Below are 17,032 nucleotides of genomic sequence, written 5' to 3'. Positions count from 1 at the left end.
CAGATAGCCATATGTTGCCTATGGAGGGACTATATGTCTTTGTGAGGTCTGTGTGCGAGACAAAACAACAATTAAAAGCAGCCACAACTGAGATGAGGGAAAAACCATGTGGAGGATCATGGCACTATGAGGTACAGAGGCCAGTGCCTTCTAAGGGCCAGGATGGTGATGCAGAGGCAAGCTACCCGCTGGGGTGAGAGTCGGGGACTGCCGTGGACTGAGAAGTGCCGCACTGTCTTGTGCCAGCAGAGCTACCTAGATATAGGAATATGGACTGGGAGCTACAAACCTCCAAGTTTTCAGACAAGCTAGAAGCATGCTTTTCAGTATGCAGTCTTCCAATTTTAGAATTTGATACACTTAAAAAAAATTGTGTGAAGCCCTTGATTCAGCCTGAGTGCTTCCGGTTTGTGGTCTCAAGTTGACAGAAAGCTAATGGTTTTGAATATCTGTATCCCCTCCCTAGGAATCTTAACTCTGACTTCACTTGCTAGTGGCTTTGGGCAAGTTACTTAACTTGTCTGAACTTCAGGTTCCTTACCTTCCATAACACTAATATTTATTTTCCAACCAATAAATATCTAATGGAACTTGATAGACTAAAGGCATGTGCTAACTTAGCAGGGCAGGGATGGGGGTCATGGGGTGACAGTGGTGAGAAAGGAAGAACGGAAAGAAGTTTACAGCATACATGAGACAAAGAACGGAGCAGACTCCTGTCTGTGGTGAGAGGCAGACACAGATATACATACAAAAGCAAACACTAATTCCATAAAGATCAATTGAGCACTAAGAAGAACTGGTTAGAAAAAGGGTAGCACGTTCATAATAGCAGCAAAATTAGGAACAAAGCAAACAAAAAATGTATAAGACTTTTCTATGGAAAACTATAAAACTTTACTTATTGAAGAACATAAAACAAGACTTGAATGAATAGAGTGATAAGGCAATGTTCATAGATGAGAAAATAGTTCTCCAAACATTAGCCTCTATATAATATAATCTATGTTGAAATTCAAATAAAAATCTCTACAGTTTTTAACGAAGCTGACCAGCTGATTCTAAAATCCATAAAGAAGAATAAATGGATAAGTGTAGCCAACTTAGAACAGAAGAGGGATCTGTCCTTCAAGCATGAGAGTATAATTTAGAGTTCCTATAATTGAACCGAGGTCTCCTATGCTGCAGGCAGATTCTTTACCATATGAGCCACAGGGGAAGCTCCAACTGAAATCGTGATATTGATGCAGCAATACCTTAACAGACAAAACAAATGAGGAGAGAAGTCATCTAGCAGACCCAAGTCTATACAGGAAGAAATAATTTCAGTAAGAAAAAGATGCACTAGTCAACACATCGTTTTTGGAACACTGGATACATTTTTCATTTTCATTTAAAACATAAAATAAAATTTTATCTCTACTCACACTATATACAACAATTAATGCAGATAGAATAAATACTTGGACCTTCTAAACAAAACTAAAAATAGCTAGAAAAATGTAGAATATTTTTGAGACTATAGGGAATGCTTTCTTAAGATCTAAATGCAAAAGCCAAAAGGAAAATAATAACAAATTAACTATATTAAAATGTAAAACTTCCACAGGACAAAAGATAGGACATGATTCTGTACATTTTTAAATCATGATTCAGAAAAAGTGGAGGAAAATATGATCAAGATATATAACAAAGAATTAGTGTCATGAAACTCCAAATCACTAGTTAAAAGCTTAAGTAATCCAAAGGACCAAGGTCAGTCATGTTTAGACAATTCTAAAAAGAGGAGATGCGTAAGGCTAATAAATACAGTTTTTCAGATTTTCCAGTTCTCTAGTGGTTGGGAAAATACAAATATAGCAATATAGAAACATTTCTAATGTATCAACTAACCTAAAATAAAATTTGAAACTAAGTATTGGTGAGATCAGATAGGAAAGAAATAATCATAAATTTATATAATCAAATTTTAATACTATATTAACAAAAATTAAAACATAGATTTAAAGCCATACACACATACACACACAAACTTCCCTCTGCCCTAGAAAGCCCATTTCTAGAACTATTCCTGAGAGATCTTTTTGAGATGTGCAAAGGAAAATGTTTGTAAGAATGTGATCAGTGCTCTCAGTAACAGCAGTGATTATAAAAGCAACCCAAAGTTCCACTACTAAAATATGATATATTTATAGAATATAACATCATGAAACAGTTATAAGAATGAGCTTGATCTATATGTACCAAAACAGATCTCAAAAACAGAATGCATGAGGAAAAACAGCAAGTTATAGGATGATATAAATAGCACTGGGGAAACTGTAGGAGCAGGTCACTGCAAGAATAGAAAGCAGTCCAGCGTGCTGTGGAAAGTGCATGTACGTACATAAAATTGGAGAATTAGCTCGGGCCAGCGAGTTGAATGTATTGTTAATTATTATCATCAAAAAAATAGATTTAGTGTAAATAGTCCACCTTCATTTTCAATAATAGCACCACGTAATTCTTGGTTTCAGCTTTACTGTGTGTTAATGAATCCTCAGTATAGAAATCAAGCTTTTTTTCTCCCCACTCCTAGCTCATGGAATACGAAATTCTATAACCTTTAAAAACCACCTTGCTTTGGTTCTGACTGTGGACTCTAAACTGTCTATTGAAATCTTGGCTATGCAGTGAGTTTGGTTGGTGATGAAAAGATCTGAGATTTCCCATTCCTGCCTATCTTGATTCCTTTCCCCTCTCCAGTCTGTTATCTCTTTCCAACAATCAGGCCAAAGGAGCAGAATTTTCTCAAATCGGAAGCAACTACCATAAAATGCAAGGAGAACCTGGGCTACACTATGGCGACAAGGAGAGTCTCCATTTCCTGCTGCAAACGGCAGGTCTGAGAGCTGGGAGAGGGCAATGTGCGCTGAGGAGGAAGAGCAGGAAGGAAAGATGGGGCAATATATGTCGTTTGTGATGGAAAGGGCTGGTTGTCTCAAACCTGTTTTTCCTGCTTCCATAATAACAGCTCTGAAGCCAGGCCCATGACTGACCGTGTGACTCCATGTCCCAACCTTCCTTACAGTTAGGATGTAGCCATGTGATCTAAGTTCTCATCAATGGGCTGTGCGAAGTGGTGGTGTGCTGCCTTGGGGTCTGGGACATAAGCAGTTGAACACGAACCTTCTCCACTCTGTTCCCTCTTTCAACCACCTGGAAGTAACCGTGGCAGCGATCTAGTGACCTAGCTTTCACCACACAGTTGTCAACCATGTCTCAGTGCAGCAGTTAAAAAAGCATGTTCTTGAGACCCATGGGGATTGCTGAGGCCCTTTTAGGGGAGAATACAGGTCAAAACTATCCCCATACTAATGCTGAGAAACCGTGTGCCTTTTTACTTTCATTCTCTAACACATGTACGGGAGTTTCCCAGTGGCTACAGGAGGTGTGTTATCATAGCAGCGGGACTGCAAAAGCAGACATAAGAACCCAGCTCTCTTTTATCAAGCTACAATTTTAAGAGATTTAAAAAAATGGAAAGCAATGCTTCTCATATCACTGTTTTTTTTTTTAGTTTTGGACAATATGATTATTTTTCACAAAAATGTCTTATCTCTGTTAACCTGAGTGGATTTATTGTTATTTTTAAATGACTTAATAGTTAAAGATTTCTGTTTTAATTTCTCATATGCTAAATATCAACAGATATAGTCCATGTATGTGAAAGCTTTTTGAATTCATTAATGATTTATAAAAGTGTTAAAGGGTCTTAACCAAACCAAAACAAACAAATGAAAAAATGAGAACCACTGCTTTAGGGGCTAGAGGAGTAATAACTTGGAAAAAACCTGCATCTGTGAATGAATGTGAAGAATAAAACTGTGAATGAATGATGACCCTCCTTCATGGAAAGGCTGTCACATACAAGAGAAATAAGGTTCTATTATGCCATTGTGTCTTTTAATTATAACAAAATGCAAAATGGAAATAGTAACATGAGTAGGACGCTACTATATCAAAAACTAAAATATATGGCACTGGTTTTCTTGGTCAGTAAAGGCGCAGATATTTTAGACTGGAAGTTGATGACCCTTGTGATGCCGCTGCAAAATAATTGGAGTCACTATTGTGATAACTTCGAAGGCAGACCACGTTCCTATGGAGCCCACAGCTAGAGAAGAAAACGCTAAAAAGAGCTAGAATGTTAGTGTGTGTTCACTGTTTTTTTGTTGTGTTTCACAATATGTAAATAGAAATAGATAAGCCTAAGAAAGTACTGACTGTACAGAGCTTCTTCATCTTCGGCTGCAAAGAATATAATCAATCTGATTTTGGTATTGACCGTCTGGTGATATCCATGTGTAGAACTGTCTCTTGTGCTGTTGGAAGAGGGTATTTGCTATGACCAGTCAGCAAAAACAAGACCAGGAGCTGACTGTGGCTCAAATCATGAGCTCCTTATTGAAAAATTCAGACCAGTTGAAGAAAGCAGGGAAAACCACTAGACCATTCAGGTATGACCTAAATCAAATGCCTTATGATTATACAGTGGAAGTGCCAAATAGATTCAAGGGATGAGATCTGATAGATAGAGTGCCTGAAAAACTATGGATGGAGGTGTATAACATTGTACAGGAGGCGGTGAACAAAATCATCCACAAGAATGCAAAAAGGCAAAATGGTTGTCTGAGAAGGCCTTACAAATAGCTGAGAAAAGAAGTGAAAGGTAAAGGAGAAAATGAAAGAGATATCCATCTGAATTCAGAGTTCCAAAGAATAGCAAAGAGAGATAAGAAAGCCTTCCCAAGTGATCAGTGTAAAGAAATAGAGGAAACCAGTAGAATGGGAAAGAAAATTAGAGATACCAAGGGAACATTTCATGCAAAGATGGGCACAGTAAAGGGCAGAAACGGTGTGGACCTAACAGAAGCAGAAGATATTAAGAAGAGGTGGCAAGAATACACAAGAAGAACATAAAAAAAGATCTTAATGACCCAGATAACCATGATGGTTTGATCACCCACCTACAGCCAGACATCTTGGAATGCAAAGTCAAGTGGGCCTTAGAAAGCATCACTATGAACAAAGCTAGTGGAGATGATGGAATTCCAGTTGGGCTATTTCAAATCCTGAAAGATGATGCTGTGGAAGTGCTGAGCTCAATATGCCAGCAAACTTGGAAAACTCAGCAGTGGCCACAGGACTAGAAAAGGTCAGTTTTAATTCCAATCCCAAAGAAAGGCAATGCTGAAGAATGTTCACACTATTGCACCATAGAACTCATTTCACATGCTAGATAAATAATGCTGAAAATTCTTCAAGTTAGGCTTCAACAGTACTTAAATTCAGAACTTCAAGAAGTTCAAGCTGGGTTTAAAAAAGGCAGAGGAACCAGAGATGAAATTGACAACATCTGTTGTATCAGAGAAAAAAACAAGAGAAAAACATCAACTTCTGCTTCGTTGACTATATTAAAGCCTTTGACTATGTGGGTCACAACAAACTGTGGAAAATTCTTCAAGAGACTGAAATATCAGACCACCTTATCTGCCTCCTGAGAAATCTATATGCAGGTCAAGAAGAACATTTAGAACAGGACATGGAACACCAGACTGGTTCCAAATTGGGAAAGGAGTATATTTGGCTGTATACTGTCACCTGGCTTATTTAACTTATATGCAGAATACATCATATGAAATGCTGGGCTGGATGAAGCACAAGCTGGAATCAAGAATGCAGGGAGAAATATCAATAACCTCAGACATGCAGATGACACCACCCTATGGCAGAAAGTGAAGAAGAACTAAAGAGCCTCTTGATGAAAGTGAAAGAGGAGAGTTTAGAAGCTGGTTTAAGATTAGTTGTTTGTCAGTTGCTTCATTTGCTATTATTTTCTCCCATTCCAAAAGCTGTCTTTTCACCTCGCTTATAGTTTCCTTTGTTGTGCAGAAGCTTTTAATTTTAATTAGATCCCATTTGTTTCTTTTTGCTTTTATTTCCAGAATTCTGGGAGGTGGGTCATAGAGGATCCTGCTGTGATTTATGTCGGAGAGTGTTTTGCCTATGTTCTCCTCTAGGAGTTTTATAGTTTCTGGTCTTACGTTTAGATCTTTAATCCATTTTGAGTTTATTTTTGTGTATGGTGTTAGAAAGTGTTCTAGTTTCATTCTTTTACAAGTGGTTGACCAGTTTTCCCACCACCACTTGTTAAAGAGATTGTCTTTAATCCATTGTATATTCTTGCATCCTTTGTCAAAGATAAGGTGTCCAGACGTGTGTGGATTTATCTCTGGGCTTTCCACTTTGTTCCATTAATCTATATTTCTGTCTTGTGCCAGTACCATACTGTCTTGATGACCGTGGCTTTGTAGTAGAGCCTGAAGTCAGGCAGGTTGGTTCTTCCAGTTCCATTCTTCTTTCTCAAGATTGCTTTGGCTATTCAAGGTTTTTTGTATTTCCATACAAATTGTGAAATTATTTGTTCTAGCTCTGGGTAGTATACTCATTTTCATATTGATTCTTCTGATCCATGAACATGGTATATTTCTGCATCTATTAGTGTCCTCTTTGATTTCTTTCATCAGTGTTTTATAGTTTTCTATATATGGGTCTTTAGTTTCTTTAGGTAGATATATTCCTAAATATTTTATTCTTTTCGTTGCAATGGTGAATGGAATTGTTTCCCAATTCCAGAAAAATAAACGACCCAATGAAAAAATGGGCCAAAGAACTAGACATTTCTCCAAAGAAGACATAGAGATGGCTAACAAACACATGAAAAGATGTTCAACATCACTCATTATCAGAGAAATGCAAATCAAAACCACAATGAAGTACCATTTCACACCAGTCAGAATGGCTGCAATCCAAAAGTCTACAAACAATAAATGCTGGAAAGGGTGTGGAGAAAAGGGGACCCTCTTACACTGTTGGTGGGAATGCAAACTAGTACAACCACTATGGAGAACAGTGTGGAGATTCCTTAAAAAACTGGAAATAGAACTGCCTTATGACTAAGCAATCCCACTGCTGGGCATACACACTGAGGAAACCAGAATTGAAAGAGACACATGTACCCCAATGTTCATCGCAGCACTGTTTATAATAGCCAGGACATGGAAACAACCTAGATGTCCATCAGCAGATGAATGGATAAGAAAGCTGTGGTACATATACACAATGGAGTATTACTCGGCCGTTAAAAAGAATACATTTGAATCAGTTCTAATGAGGTGGATGAAACTGGAGCCGATTCTGAAGAGAGAAGTAAGCCAGAAAGAAAAACACCAATACAGTATACTAACACATATATATGGAATTTAGAAAGATGGTAATGATAACCCTGTATGTGAGACAGCAAAAGAGACACAGATGCATAGAACAGTCTTTTGGATTCTGAGGGAGAAGGAGAGGGTGGGATGATTTGGGAGAATGGCATTGAAACATGTATAATATCACATAAGAAACGAATCACCAGTTTAGGTTCGATGCAGGATACAGGATGCTTGGGGCTGGTGCACTGGGATGACCCAGAGAGACGGTATGGGGAGGGAGGTGGGAGGGGGGTTCAGGATGGGGAACACGTGTACACCCGTGGCAGATTCATGTTGATGTATGGCAAAACCAATACAGTATTGTAAAGTAAAATAAAGTAAAAAAAAAAAAAAGCTGGTTTAAAACTTGCCATTCAAAAAATGAAGATCATGGCATCTGGTCCCATCTTTTCATGGCAAATAGATGGGGAAACAATGGAAACAGTGAGAGACTTTATTTTCTTGGGTTCCAGAATCAGTGCAGATGGTGACTGCAGCCATGAAATTAAAAGACACTTGCTCCTTGGAAGAAAAGCTATGAGAAAGCATATTAAAAGCATATTAAAAAACAGAGACAATACTTTGCCAACAAAGGTCTGTCTAGTCAAAGCTATGGTTTTTCCAGTAGTCATGTATGGATGTGAGAGTTGGACCATAAAAAAAACTGAGGGCCAAAGAATTGATGCTTTCGAATCGTGGTATTAGAGACGGCAACAGAGAGTTGTCTGAGATTCCCTTGGACAATAAGGAGATCAAACCAGTCAATCCTAAAGGAAATCAACCTGAATATTTATTGGAAGGACTGATGCTGAAGCTCCAATACTTTGACCACCTAATGTAAAGAATTGACTGATTGGAAAAGAGTCTGATGCTGGGAATTATTGTAGGCAGTAGGAGAAGGGGATGACAGAGGATGAGATGGTTGGATGGCCTCACCGACTCGATGGACATGAGGTTGAGCAAGCTCCAGGAGTTGGTGATGGACAGGGAAGCCTGGTGTGTTGCAGTCCATGAGGTCACAAAGAGCTGGACATGACTGAGTGACTGAACTTACTGAAGAAAGTACTGACCAATTTGCAAGCAGAAAAAGAGAAAAGAAGGCATCCAGTAATTTAAGACCTCACAAGATTGAAAAAGGCAACTGCTTCTATACCACTAGACAACAGGAGACATGGTTATTGTTGCTAAAGGACTCCCAATAACAACGACCTCCTTCCAAAAATAGGGACCCATCCCTGAGGCAAAACAGAGATTGAGGATGTTACCTTCCTTCCCAAGCCTGTTGCTGTATATGGCCTCAAGTAACTGCCATCAAAATGAGAAAACAAACAAAGCAACTTAATATCTACATCCAGAATAAAACTTTGAATGTAGTTACAGGTACATGGAACTACCTACAAGCAAAAAGGGCAGAAACCTATCAAATTTTGGAGAAAATGGTTTTTACCAAAGCAACTATCAGCCTAGTCAAAAGAAGTTGTGTATTTTTCACACTTAAAATAGCTCCTAAAGAGGGCATAGTCTCCAATAAATTATTTTGATGTGACCAGGCAGAAAATAGACAGTTTCTCAGAGGGCCAGGGGCCTCAGAAGAGAACAGGCAAAGAGTTACTCCCTGAGAGAGAACACAGACTTACTGATGGGACAGCCCAAGAAATAACTCCACCCTCAAGGCAAGGACCCTTAGCAATCCCTGCCTCAAAGGATTTATTTGCTGTGGTTCAGGGACTACCGTTTACATTGTCCAAACCCCCTTTCCTGACTAGGAGCCTTTATTTCACTTCTTCTGGTCTTGCTCTCCCACTGTTTATTGCTGGCAGGGAGGTTAGATAATTTGATGTTTACAGGTGACCATGATGACGAGTCCAATCTGGATGGAATGGAGAGAACTTAATATCAAGTAGATTCTTGACTTTTGGACTAGATGATGGGGATCTGGGCTATTTTCTTTGGGGAGTGAGTGAGTACATTTTGTGTGGGAAGAAGGGAGCATGCAGACATTTGGATGGTTGGAAGGGCAAACTTGAAAAGAAGCTGATAATCAGTTCTTAAACCCTTCCACAGTCATAGAACTGGACTACATTTCCTGGCCTGCCTTGCAATTACAACACACCTAAATTCTCAGCAACATCATGTGAACAGAAGTGATGGATACCACTTCCCAAATCTGGCTCTTCAGACCTTCACGTTCCCTTCTCCTTACATGCCAGCTGGAACCCATATGTGATGGCAACCCTGCTTCGACCATACAGATGATGACATGTCCTAGGAGGTGGCAGAACAACAACTTGGAGCAAACCTAAATGATCCCAAGGAGAAAAGCTGTTCAGCCAATCTGGACTGTTTTCATTGACATTATTCTCTATAAGAAAAAAACCAAAATACACTTCTTTGATCACTTAAGTGTTAGGTCTTTTTGTTACAATGGTCTTACCATCACTAGAATATATAGTTGATGTCAGAAATCCATCTCTTCTTATGCTCTGGACTTGTAAGGAAGTCTCAGGGGAAACTACTTGCATGTGTGTTTATTCATGCTCACATGTGCAGTAAAAAAAAAAAAAAGTTAAAAATAAACTTTGAGGAGTATGATAAAATAAAAATATATATTTCGTGTTTGTCCCTGACTCCCAGCCCAGAGTTTCTAAAACACTTGGAATTTCCTGAGTAACAGCAGCGTCTTTTGTTGTTCATAATTCTCACCTTCTGATTACACTTGAGACTAGGCTAATGAGTTGACTCAGGGCGCGGCCCTAGATAGCATTAGGATGGTGGCTGGTTGGCAGAAAGACCTAACATGAGACGAGAAGGTGGAACTTTCAGCCCCACTCCCCAGTCTCTAGGAACAGGAAGGGATTTGAGACCGGCTTATAAAAACTCTCCAGCAATGACGTTTGGAGAGCTCTTGTCTTTGTGAACACACGCATGTGCCGGAAGAGTCCCACAGCAAGGCCTCCACCGCCAGCCCCATGCATCGCCTTACACATCTCTTCTGTTTGGCTCTTCCTGAGTTGTATTCTTTGTAATAAACTGGTCAATGTAAGTAAAGCGTTCTCCTTATTTCTGTGAGTCAGTCTAGTGAATTACCAAACTTGAAGAGGATGTTGTAGAAATCTCCAAATTTACACTTGGGTGGACAAAATTTAAGATTTTTGAACGATGTCTGAAGTGGCAGGAAGTCACGTGGGACTGAGCCTTAACCTGTAGGGCCTGCATTGACTCTGGGTATTTAGTGTCAGAGTTGAATTCAATTCTTGGACATCTAGTTGGTGTCAGAGGATTGGAGAATTGGTGTAGAAACTCGCCACACATTTGGTGTCAGAAGTGGTACCAGGAGAAAAACACCCCAGGAGATTAAGCCTACATAGAGTGTGGAGTGATAAGGGCTGCCTCTAACATTTCGCTCTACCTAAACACTGCAGTTTTGCCTCTGTCTCTCTGAACTCCTGCAGGTCAGCAATAGCAGCACCAACCTCAGGCACCACTGGACTGCCAGCAAGGGGTAAGAACCTGGTACAGTGCCAACCTAAGAAAGTGTTACATTGGACTTTTCTGGCCTCAGAAGTGTGGTTGAGTAATGCACTGCTTATTCTACAGATACCAGACCATATTATGGAACTTGGCAACACGTGTCCCCAAACTGATACTGTGACCTTTCACCCGCTGTTATGAATGGTCACCACTCATGTCCAGAGGAGGAGTGTCTATATGTCTATAGAGGACATAGCTGCTGGAGAGTCATGTATTTCTGCCCCTTCCCCAGCACCTGCCCTGCTGCAAGCAATACTAGGAAGAATTTCAGGATTCTGCCACATCACTTTAGGTTTCTGTGCCTGAGCTAGGCGCAAGCTGGGGATAGCAGACATATGTTAAACTGAATGAGAAGCTGAAGTTTTGATTTACATTGGACTGAGCTTTTTTTTTTAATTAAAATTTTTTTCTGGCTTTATTGGGATATAATTGTGGATAGCGTTTTTTAATATCTGAAAATGAAACTATCTGTTATTATTTTGAAGTGAGCAGGAAAACTATAGGATCTGCCTGTTTAGGATCCTGTAGAGGATCCAAGGAAGAAGCGAGAGACACATAGCATATTTGAAAGGCAATAGACAAAGCAAATCATGTAGTTTTCTGCTTGCACTTGCCAAGTGCATTTTATTCGACGAGTAATGTAGACCAGGTTTGGGTGTGAACTCCTGCCTACTTGGCTACCATGCTTCCACCATAACCATAAATCAATGGAATGGCTGATGAGGTCCCTGTTTTCAACAGCAATATCATTTAATAGCAATAGCAACAGCAAAAACTTGATTTTTTATTAAAATTTTTCTCTCTTCAAGGCCAGAGCAATTAGAACTAAACCCTTGTGCTCACTAAGCATCAGAGATTCTGGAGGGAGAAATATGATCAGGAGAGAAAAATATTCCAGCACAATACACATCCCCAAAACAGTTAATGTGAGTATTCAAAGGTAGGCTTCCCAGGGAGCTCAGTGGTAAAGATTCCACCTGCCAATGCAGGAGACGCAGGAGACACAGGTTGGGAAGATGCCCTGGAGAAAGGAATGGCAACCCTCTCCAATATTCTTGCCTGAGAAATCCCACGGACAGAGGGGCACGGTGGGCTACAGCCCATGGAGTCACAAAGAGTCAGGCTGAGTAACTGAGCGCACACACACACACACACACACACACACACACACACACACTCTCAAAGGCAGGTTTCACAAAGCTATCTTCTGGCCTTGAAACTGTCTAACTCCAGACATCTTTTATATGAGACATAAATTGACAACTTATTTCACTCAGTCCTCTTTGATATAATATCTGTCATATATTAAAAGCTTCTCTAAATAAGCAAAAGATAAACAACTTTGTAGAAAAATAGGCAAAGGAAAGCAGGTATTCACACAAGGAAGAAATATAAATGGTCAATAAGAATCTGAAAATATACTTAACCTCAGTAATAACTAAAGAAATATAAAAATAAAAATAAAATACTGTTTTTACTTATCAGGGTGGCAAAATTTTTAAATATAAATTATATCTGGTTGGAAAGGGTCTTGGGAAATATACTGTTATTCAACATCAATGGGACTATAACTTGGAAAAGTCTTTTTGGAGGACAGTTGGGAAACAGCTATGAAAATTAAAACTGCATTTTTATATGAGCACGGACACATATCAATGCTTGGGTGTGTAAAAGTGCAATGTATAGAAAATGGCTTGGAAGGATACATAATAAGCTTAATGCTATTTCTGTTTCTCAGGAGAGGACAGACAGTGGAATGGAAGAAGAGTATTAATGGAAATTCGCTTTTTACACCAAGACGTAAAATTTGCTGTGTGTGAGTGTTAGTCAGTCATGTCTGACTCTTTGAGACCCCCATGGATTGTAGCCCACAAGGAACTACTGTCCATGGAATTCTGCAGGCAAAAATACTGGACTGGGTAGTCATTCCTTTCCCCAGGGGGATCTTCTTGACCCAGGGATCAAACCCAGGTCTCCTGCATTGCATTCTTTACCATCTAAGCCACCAGGGAAGCCCTAATATTTGTTATTTTTGTAGTTAAAATTTTTGAATGAAAAATTAGTCACACTAGCTTTTCAAAATTAAATAGTTAAATATATAAGGAAACAAAATATTTTAATTGATTTATTTCCCTTTTAAATAGGTTGTTGAGTACTGAGCAGGCATAGTCTGCTCAAATTTAAGTAAGTTTTGGAAAACTGAACCATAAACCATACCTTGTTATAGGTAGGTAGGGTGATATTTTATATCCCTGGGCAGTACTGATCATGATTTGCTTTTTTAAAAAATAAATTAATTAACTTATTTGGCTGCACCAGGTCTTAGTTGCAGCACATGGGATCCTTGATCTTGGTTGCCACATGCAGGATCTATTTAGTTACAGCATGTGGGATCCAGTTCCCTGACCAGAGATCGAAACCAGTCTGCCTGCATCGAGAATGTGGAGTCTATTATTAGTTATCTTTTCTTTTTGGCAGAGCCTGTCTTCAATTTTTAAGCACTTGTGCCAAAGAAATGACCTCTGCTAACCCAAATTTATGTACTTGTTCATTTTCAGGCCAAATTCATTCCAAATAACAGCAAGTCTTTCAAGAAATGTATATATTTTTAATATCAAAGATTTAAGCACACACACAAAAAACAGTTATTTAAAATATAAGGAGACAGTCTTACTTGGTCCTCAAAAGATAGAGCCTGAGCGACGTCTCTTGGAAATCCATCGATAACAATGCCCACTTCATCAGGCATTTGCATCAATTTTTGTTTTATCTCTGTAATTGTTGTTTCCTTTTTTTTTTAAGAAAAAAGATGAAAAACCACAGTTAAACTTACACTGACAACTCGTAGAAGAATCTTTGCAGGACAGAAGCAAATTATAACAGTACCTGTGGGGCCAGTTCTCCAGTTGTAATTATTTTGGCAATAAGACTCCATTTCCTATTGCTGCTGGTACTATGGATCTTCTTCCTTAATAGTTCTCCTACTGAAATATACTGAAATCCATAACGTTCTGCGATTTTCAAACTCTGAGTACCCTTTCCACTTCCTGGACCACCTGTCATTTAAAACAAGCAAAACTGTGACCTTCCGATACAATAAGAAATCCCCTTTTATACAGCTATTGTCTTTATCTTGAGATGAAGAGTCTAGACCAGCAACCAGTGTGGAAACTATTCTACTTGTTTGTGACATTCTCAGAGCTACCTCTGAATGCAGAGAACGTGTGGATTTTGCTAAGGAAAGGGTAGAACTGTCATGATCAACTTATTCAATGAAAGAGACCTTTCTTCCTTCAACAATTTTAGTAAACAACTAATTTTAAAAGTTGAATAATACACCTGAAACTGCTTCCATTTTTTTCTGTGTAAGCTCTAATACTTTTATTCTCTGTAATAAAAAAAAAATTCTGTGAGATACAAAAGACAGTGATCAAAATGACAGAAATGTATTACACAACAATAGAATTCAAGTGCAGTGAAATGTACAAATTAGTTTTAACCAAAAGCACAGCAATATTGACATGGCTTCCTTAAATTTTTCTTTGAACTGTCCAAGCATCTCTTTGCCTTGTCGCCTTTAAATTCAAAAGAAGTTTGATGCAATAAATATGAAGAGTGAAAAAAAAATATGAAGAGTGAATGGAAGAGATCTTTAAGGTAGAACAACTTCATAGAACTCATGATAATTTTGATTTTGTGACACATTAGCATGAAATAATATTTTGCAACACAGATCAATACCAATAATTGGGAACTGTCATTTATTTTTTTTTAAACATAAGCACCTAAATAATTATAAAATATATACCTCAAATTTTATTTCCAAATATTATATTATCTTGGTTGATTTATATTTTTAGACAACCTAGATTAATTGGAATCTAAAGTCTGGGTAAATTTTGAAATAATGCACATAACAATCATCCCACTCTGATTTGTTATTTGTTGGCAATTATACAAATAAAATATTTTCAAATAATCATAAATTATTGAGTGTAGATAGAATATTTTTAAAATATGCAATGAACTATTTTTGGTAATATTCACTGAAATATAATTACAATTTGTTAAACCATATTGAAAATAAAAAGTCAACAGAAAAGTGAGTTGATGGTCTCTTTACTAATTCCATTTACCAATTTTTTTGGGGGTAGAAATCATTCTACATGTCATTATTTAGTACATTAAAAAAAATTATTGTTGCAACTAATAAGTTAAAAAAAAAACAGGTATTTGTTTCACTTTGTTTTGGATTTTGTAGGAGAATTCTGAGTGAGTCAACTTGGTTGGCCAGGGCTTATTTTCTTTAAAAAATGTTTAATATCCAGAAGTCTAAGATCATCTAGTATACTGAGATCCATTTTGGGATTGAGATCCTCGTAAAACTGGCTTTTGTCTCTTCATTGCCTCATTAAACTTAGAAATTTATTGACATTTTTGACATTCTCTTGCTAAGAAGCTCTAAATACAGTCCTACTAGACTTATCATTAAACTACTGTTAATACTATACTAAATTCATTACTGCCAAATGAAAAGCAAGCTTTGGTCTCAAATATTCATAGCTGCTTTTGGCCTATTAAATCATAGCTTGAAGAAAAATAAATACATGACCAACGCTGTCAACAAAGTCAAACTAATTTGATCCCTGAAGAATGAAAGTTATCTTTCATAAACTACACTTTCACACCTTTCTTAATCTTATGATCTCATAAGTCATCAAATTAAGACACCACAAATTTCACTGAATTAAAAAAAATTCAAACACGCTAAGAAAGTTATGGCACCTTCAAGAAAAAATAGCTTTTTGTCAACTAATGGAGGCAACAGTAGACAACAAAAAATATGATTAGCATAAATGACAGAGAATAGCATTAATATATTGGATGAATTTGACTACTGAAGCATCCTAACAAATTAATCTTATTTTCTTCTCCCTGAAACCAGAGTAAGTTTAATTTGCTATATTTATTTAATTCCACTACTTTAAATATTAGGATCCCTCTTATTCTTAGATTTTATAATTATGCTAACATAAGAGAAATTCATTAACATCTGTGCCAAGAAGGCTAGCTTAAAAAAATTTTTTTTTGTATTGCCAGAAGGGAAATTTTGCTTATCTAGATGTGGGTATCTGTTCTCCCCCACTCTTTGTCAGGATGGAACTAATAAAAATTTGTAAGGTTCAGGTACAATTATTTTATAATTCCTCAAAAGTCATAAAATCGTCCCAATTTTCTCAAACAACCTAAGGTTCAATTCTTTTCTTCTCTTATCTCAGTCCTCTAAAAGTTATTTTTGCCCACTGGTTCTATTTCATTCTTATAACACATAAAATGTTATAACACATTGTGTAAGTCTAAAACCAAAATCACACCCTTGGGAAACTAGTTGATTTTATTCAGTAAAAAAGAACTGTGAAGTGGATGGGATTTGAGCATTTGTATCTTCTCCACAGATCTTAGTTTACGGAAATTTTAAAATAATTTTCATATAAAATTCACAGTGTACAAAAAATTCATTTACACGCGCCATTTTTACAACAGCAACTTGTATTACACCCTTTTCATGAACAATCAAGCTTTCATTTGTTTATCTTGATAATAATCACCAATACTGTACTAACAACAACAAGAAAAACAAAACAGAGAATATCTCATTATAAGATGGTGAAACAATTTCCAACAATTCTTTACCTCTGGCTTTATCTTTTAATAAGGCATTTCCTTGTCTTCTCGGTAAGAACTCCAAAATTTTAAGCACATACACAAAAATTCCAGTTTCAAGAATAGATAGAGATTTATGGCATAATAGTTAGTGGCTGCCATAAACCATGAGAATATTTTGACATTTTAGAAAATTGATTTCTGTACTCTCACACTACAATTATTATAACAATCCAGGGCTAAATATATTTGCAACTTTATTTTCATTAGACTTATAGACGTACAAATGTCCCTCCTGCTAGTCTGGTCAACTTGAACTCTTTTTCTTATGTTTACTGGCATGTTTTTTTCCCAGTTGCCATCATCGTTAGATCTTTTGGGAACAGTATTTCTTTGCTTGGGGGCTGTATACATGTGGCCTTTGGCTAACAATTGCTGGCTAGAATATAGCTTTGAATATCTCACACTAGATTTTTGCTTTTGGTCATCTTTGCAAAAGATAAGTCAAATTGGAAGTGAGACAATGATTACAAATGTTT

At 37.5% G+C, this 17,032-nt stretch overlaps 1 protein-coding gene across 2 annotated transcripts in view; it reads right to left on the bottom strand.

Annotated features, from left to right (window-relative positions):
• Positions 1–17,032, bottom strand: part of AK5 (adenylate kinase 5) — a 266,202-nt gene that overhangs the window by 236,610 nt on the left and 12,560 nt on the right. For both annotated transcript variants that reach the window (XM_005678230.3, XM_013962714.2), the window contains exons 4-5: positions 13,716–13,885; positions 13,504–13,617 (exon numbers count right to left, since the gene is read on the bottom strand). In XM_005678230.3, the coding sequence (XP_005678287.1) occupies positions 13,504–13,617; positions 13,716–13,885 (284 nt within the window). The remainder of the gene's footprint in view (positions 1–13,503; positions 13,618–13,715; positions 13,886–17,032) is intronic.

The sequence above is a fragment of the Capra hircus genome, chromosome 3 (assembly GCF_001704415.2).
Source record: "Capra hircus breed San Clemente chromosome 3, ASM170441v1, whole genome shotgun sequence".
In the NCBI taxonomy this organism is placed as follows: Eukaryota; Metazoa; Chordata; class Mammalia; order Artiodactyla; family Bovidae; genus Capra; species Capra hircus.
The sequence above is the reverse complement of the archived record's forward strand: the minus strand, read 5'-3'. Positions and strand labels throughout refer to the sequence as shown.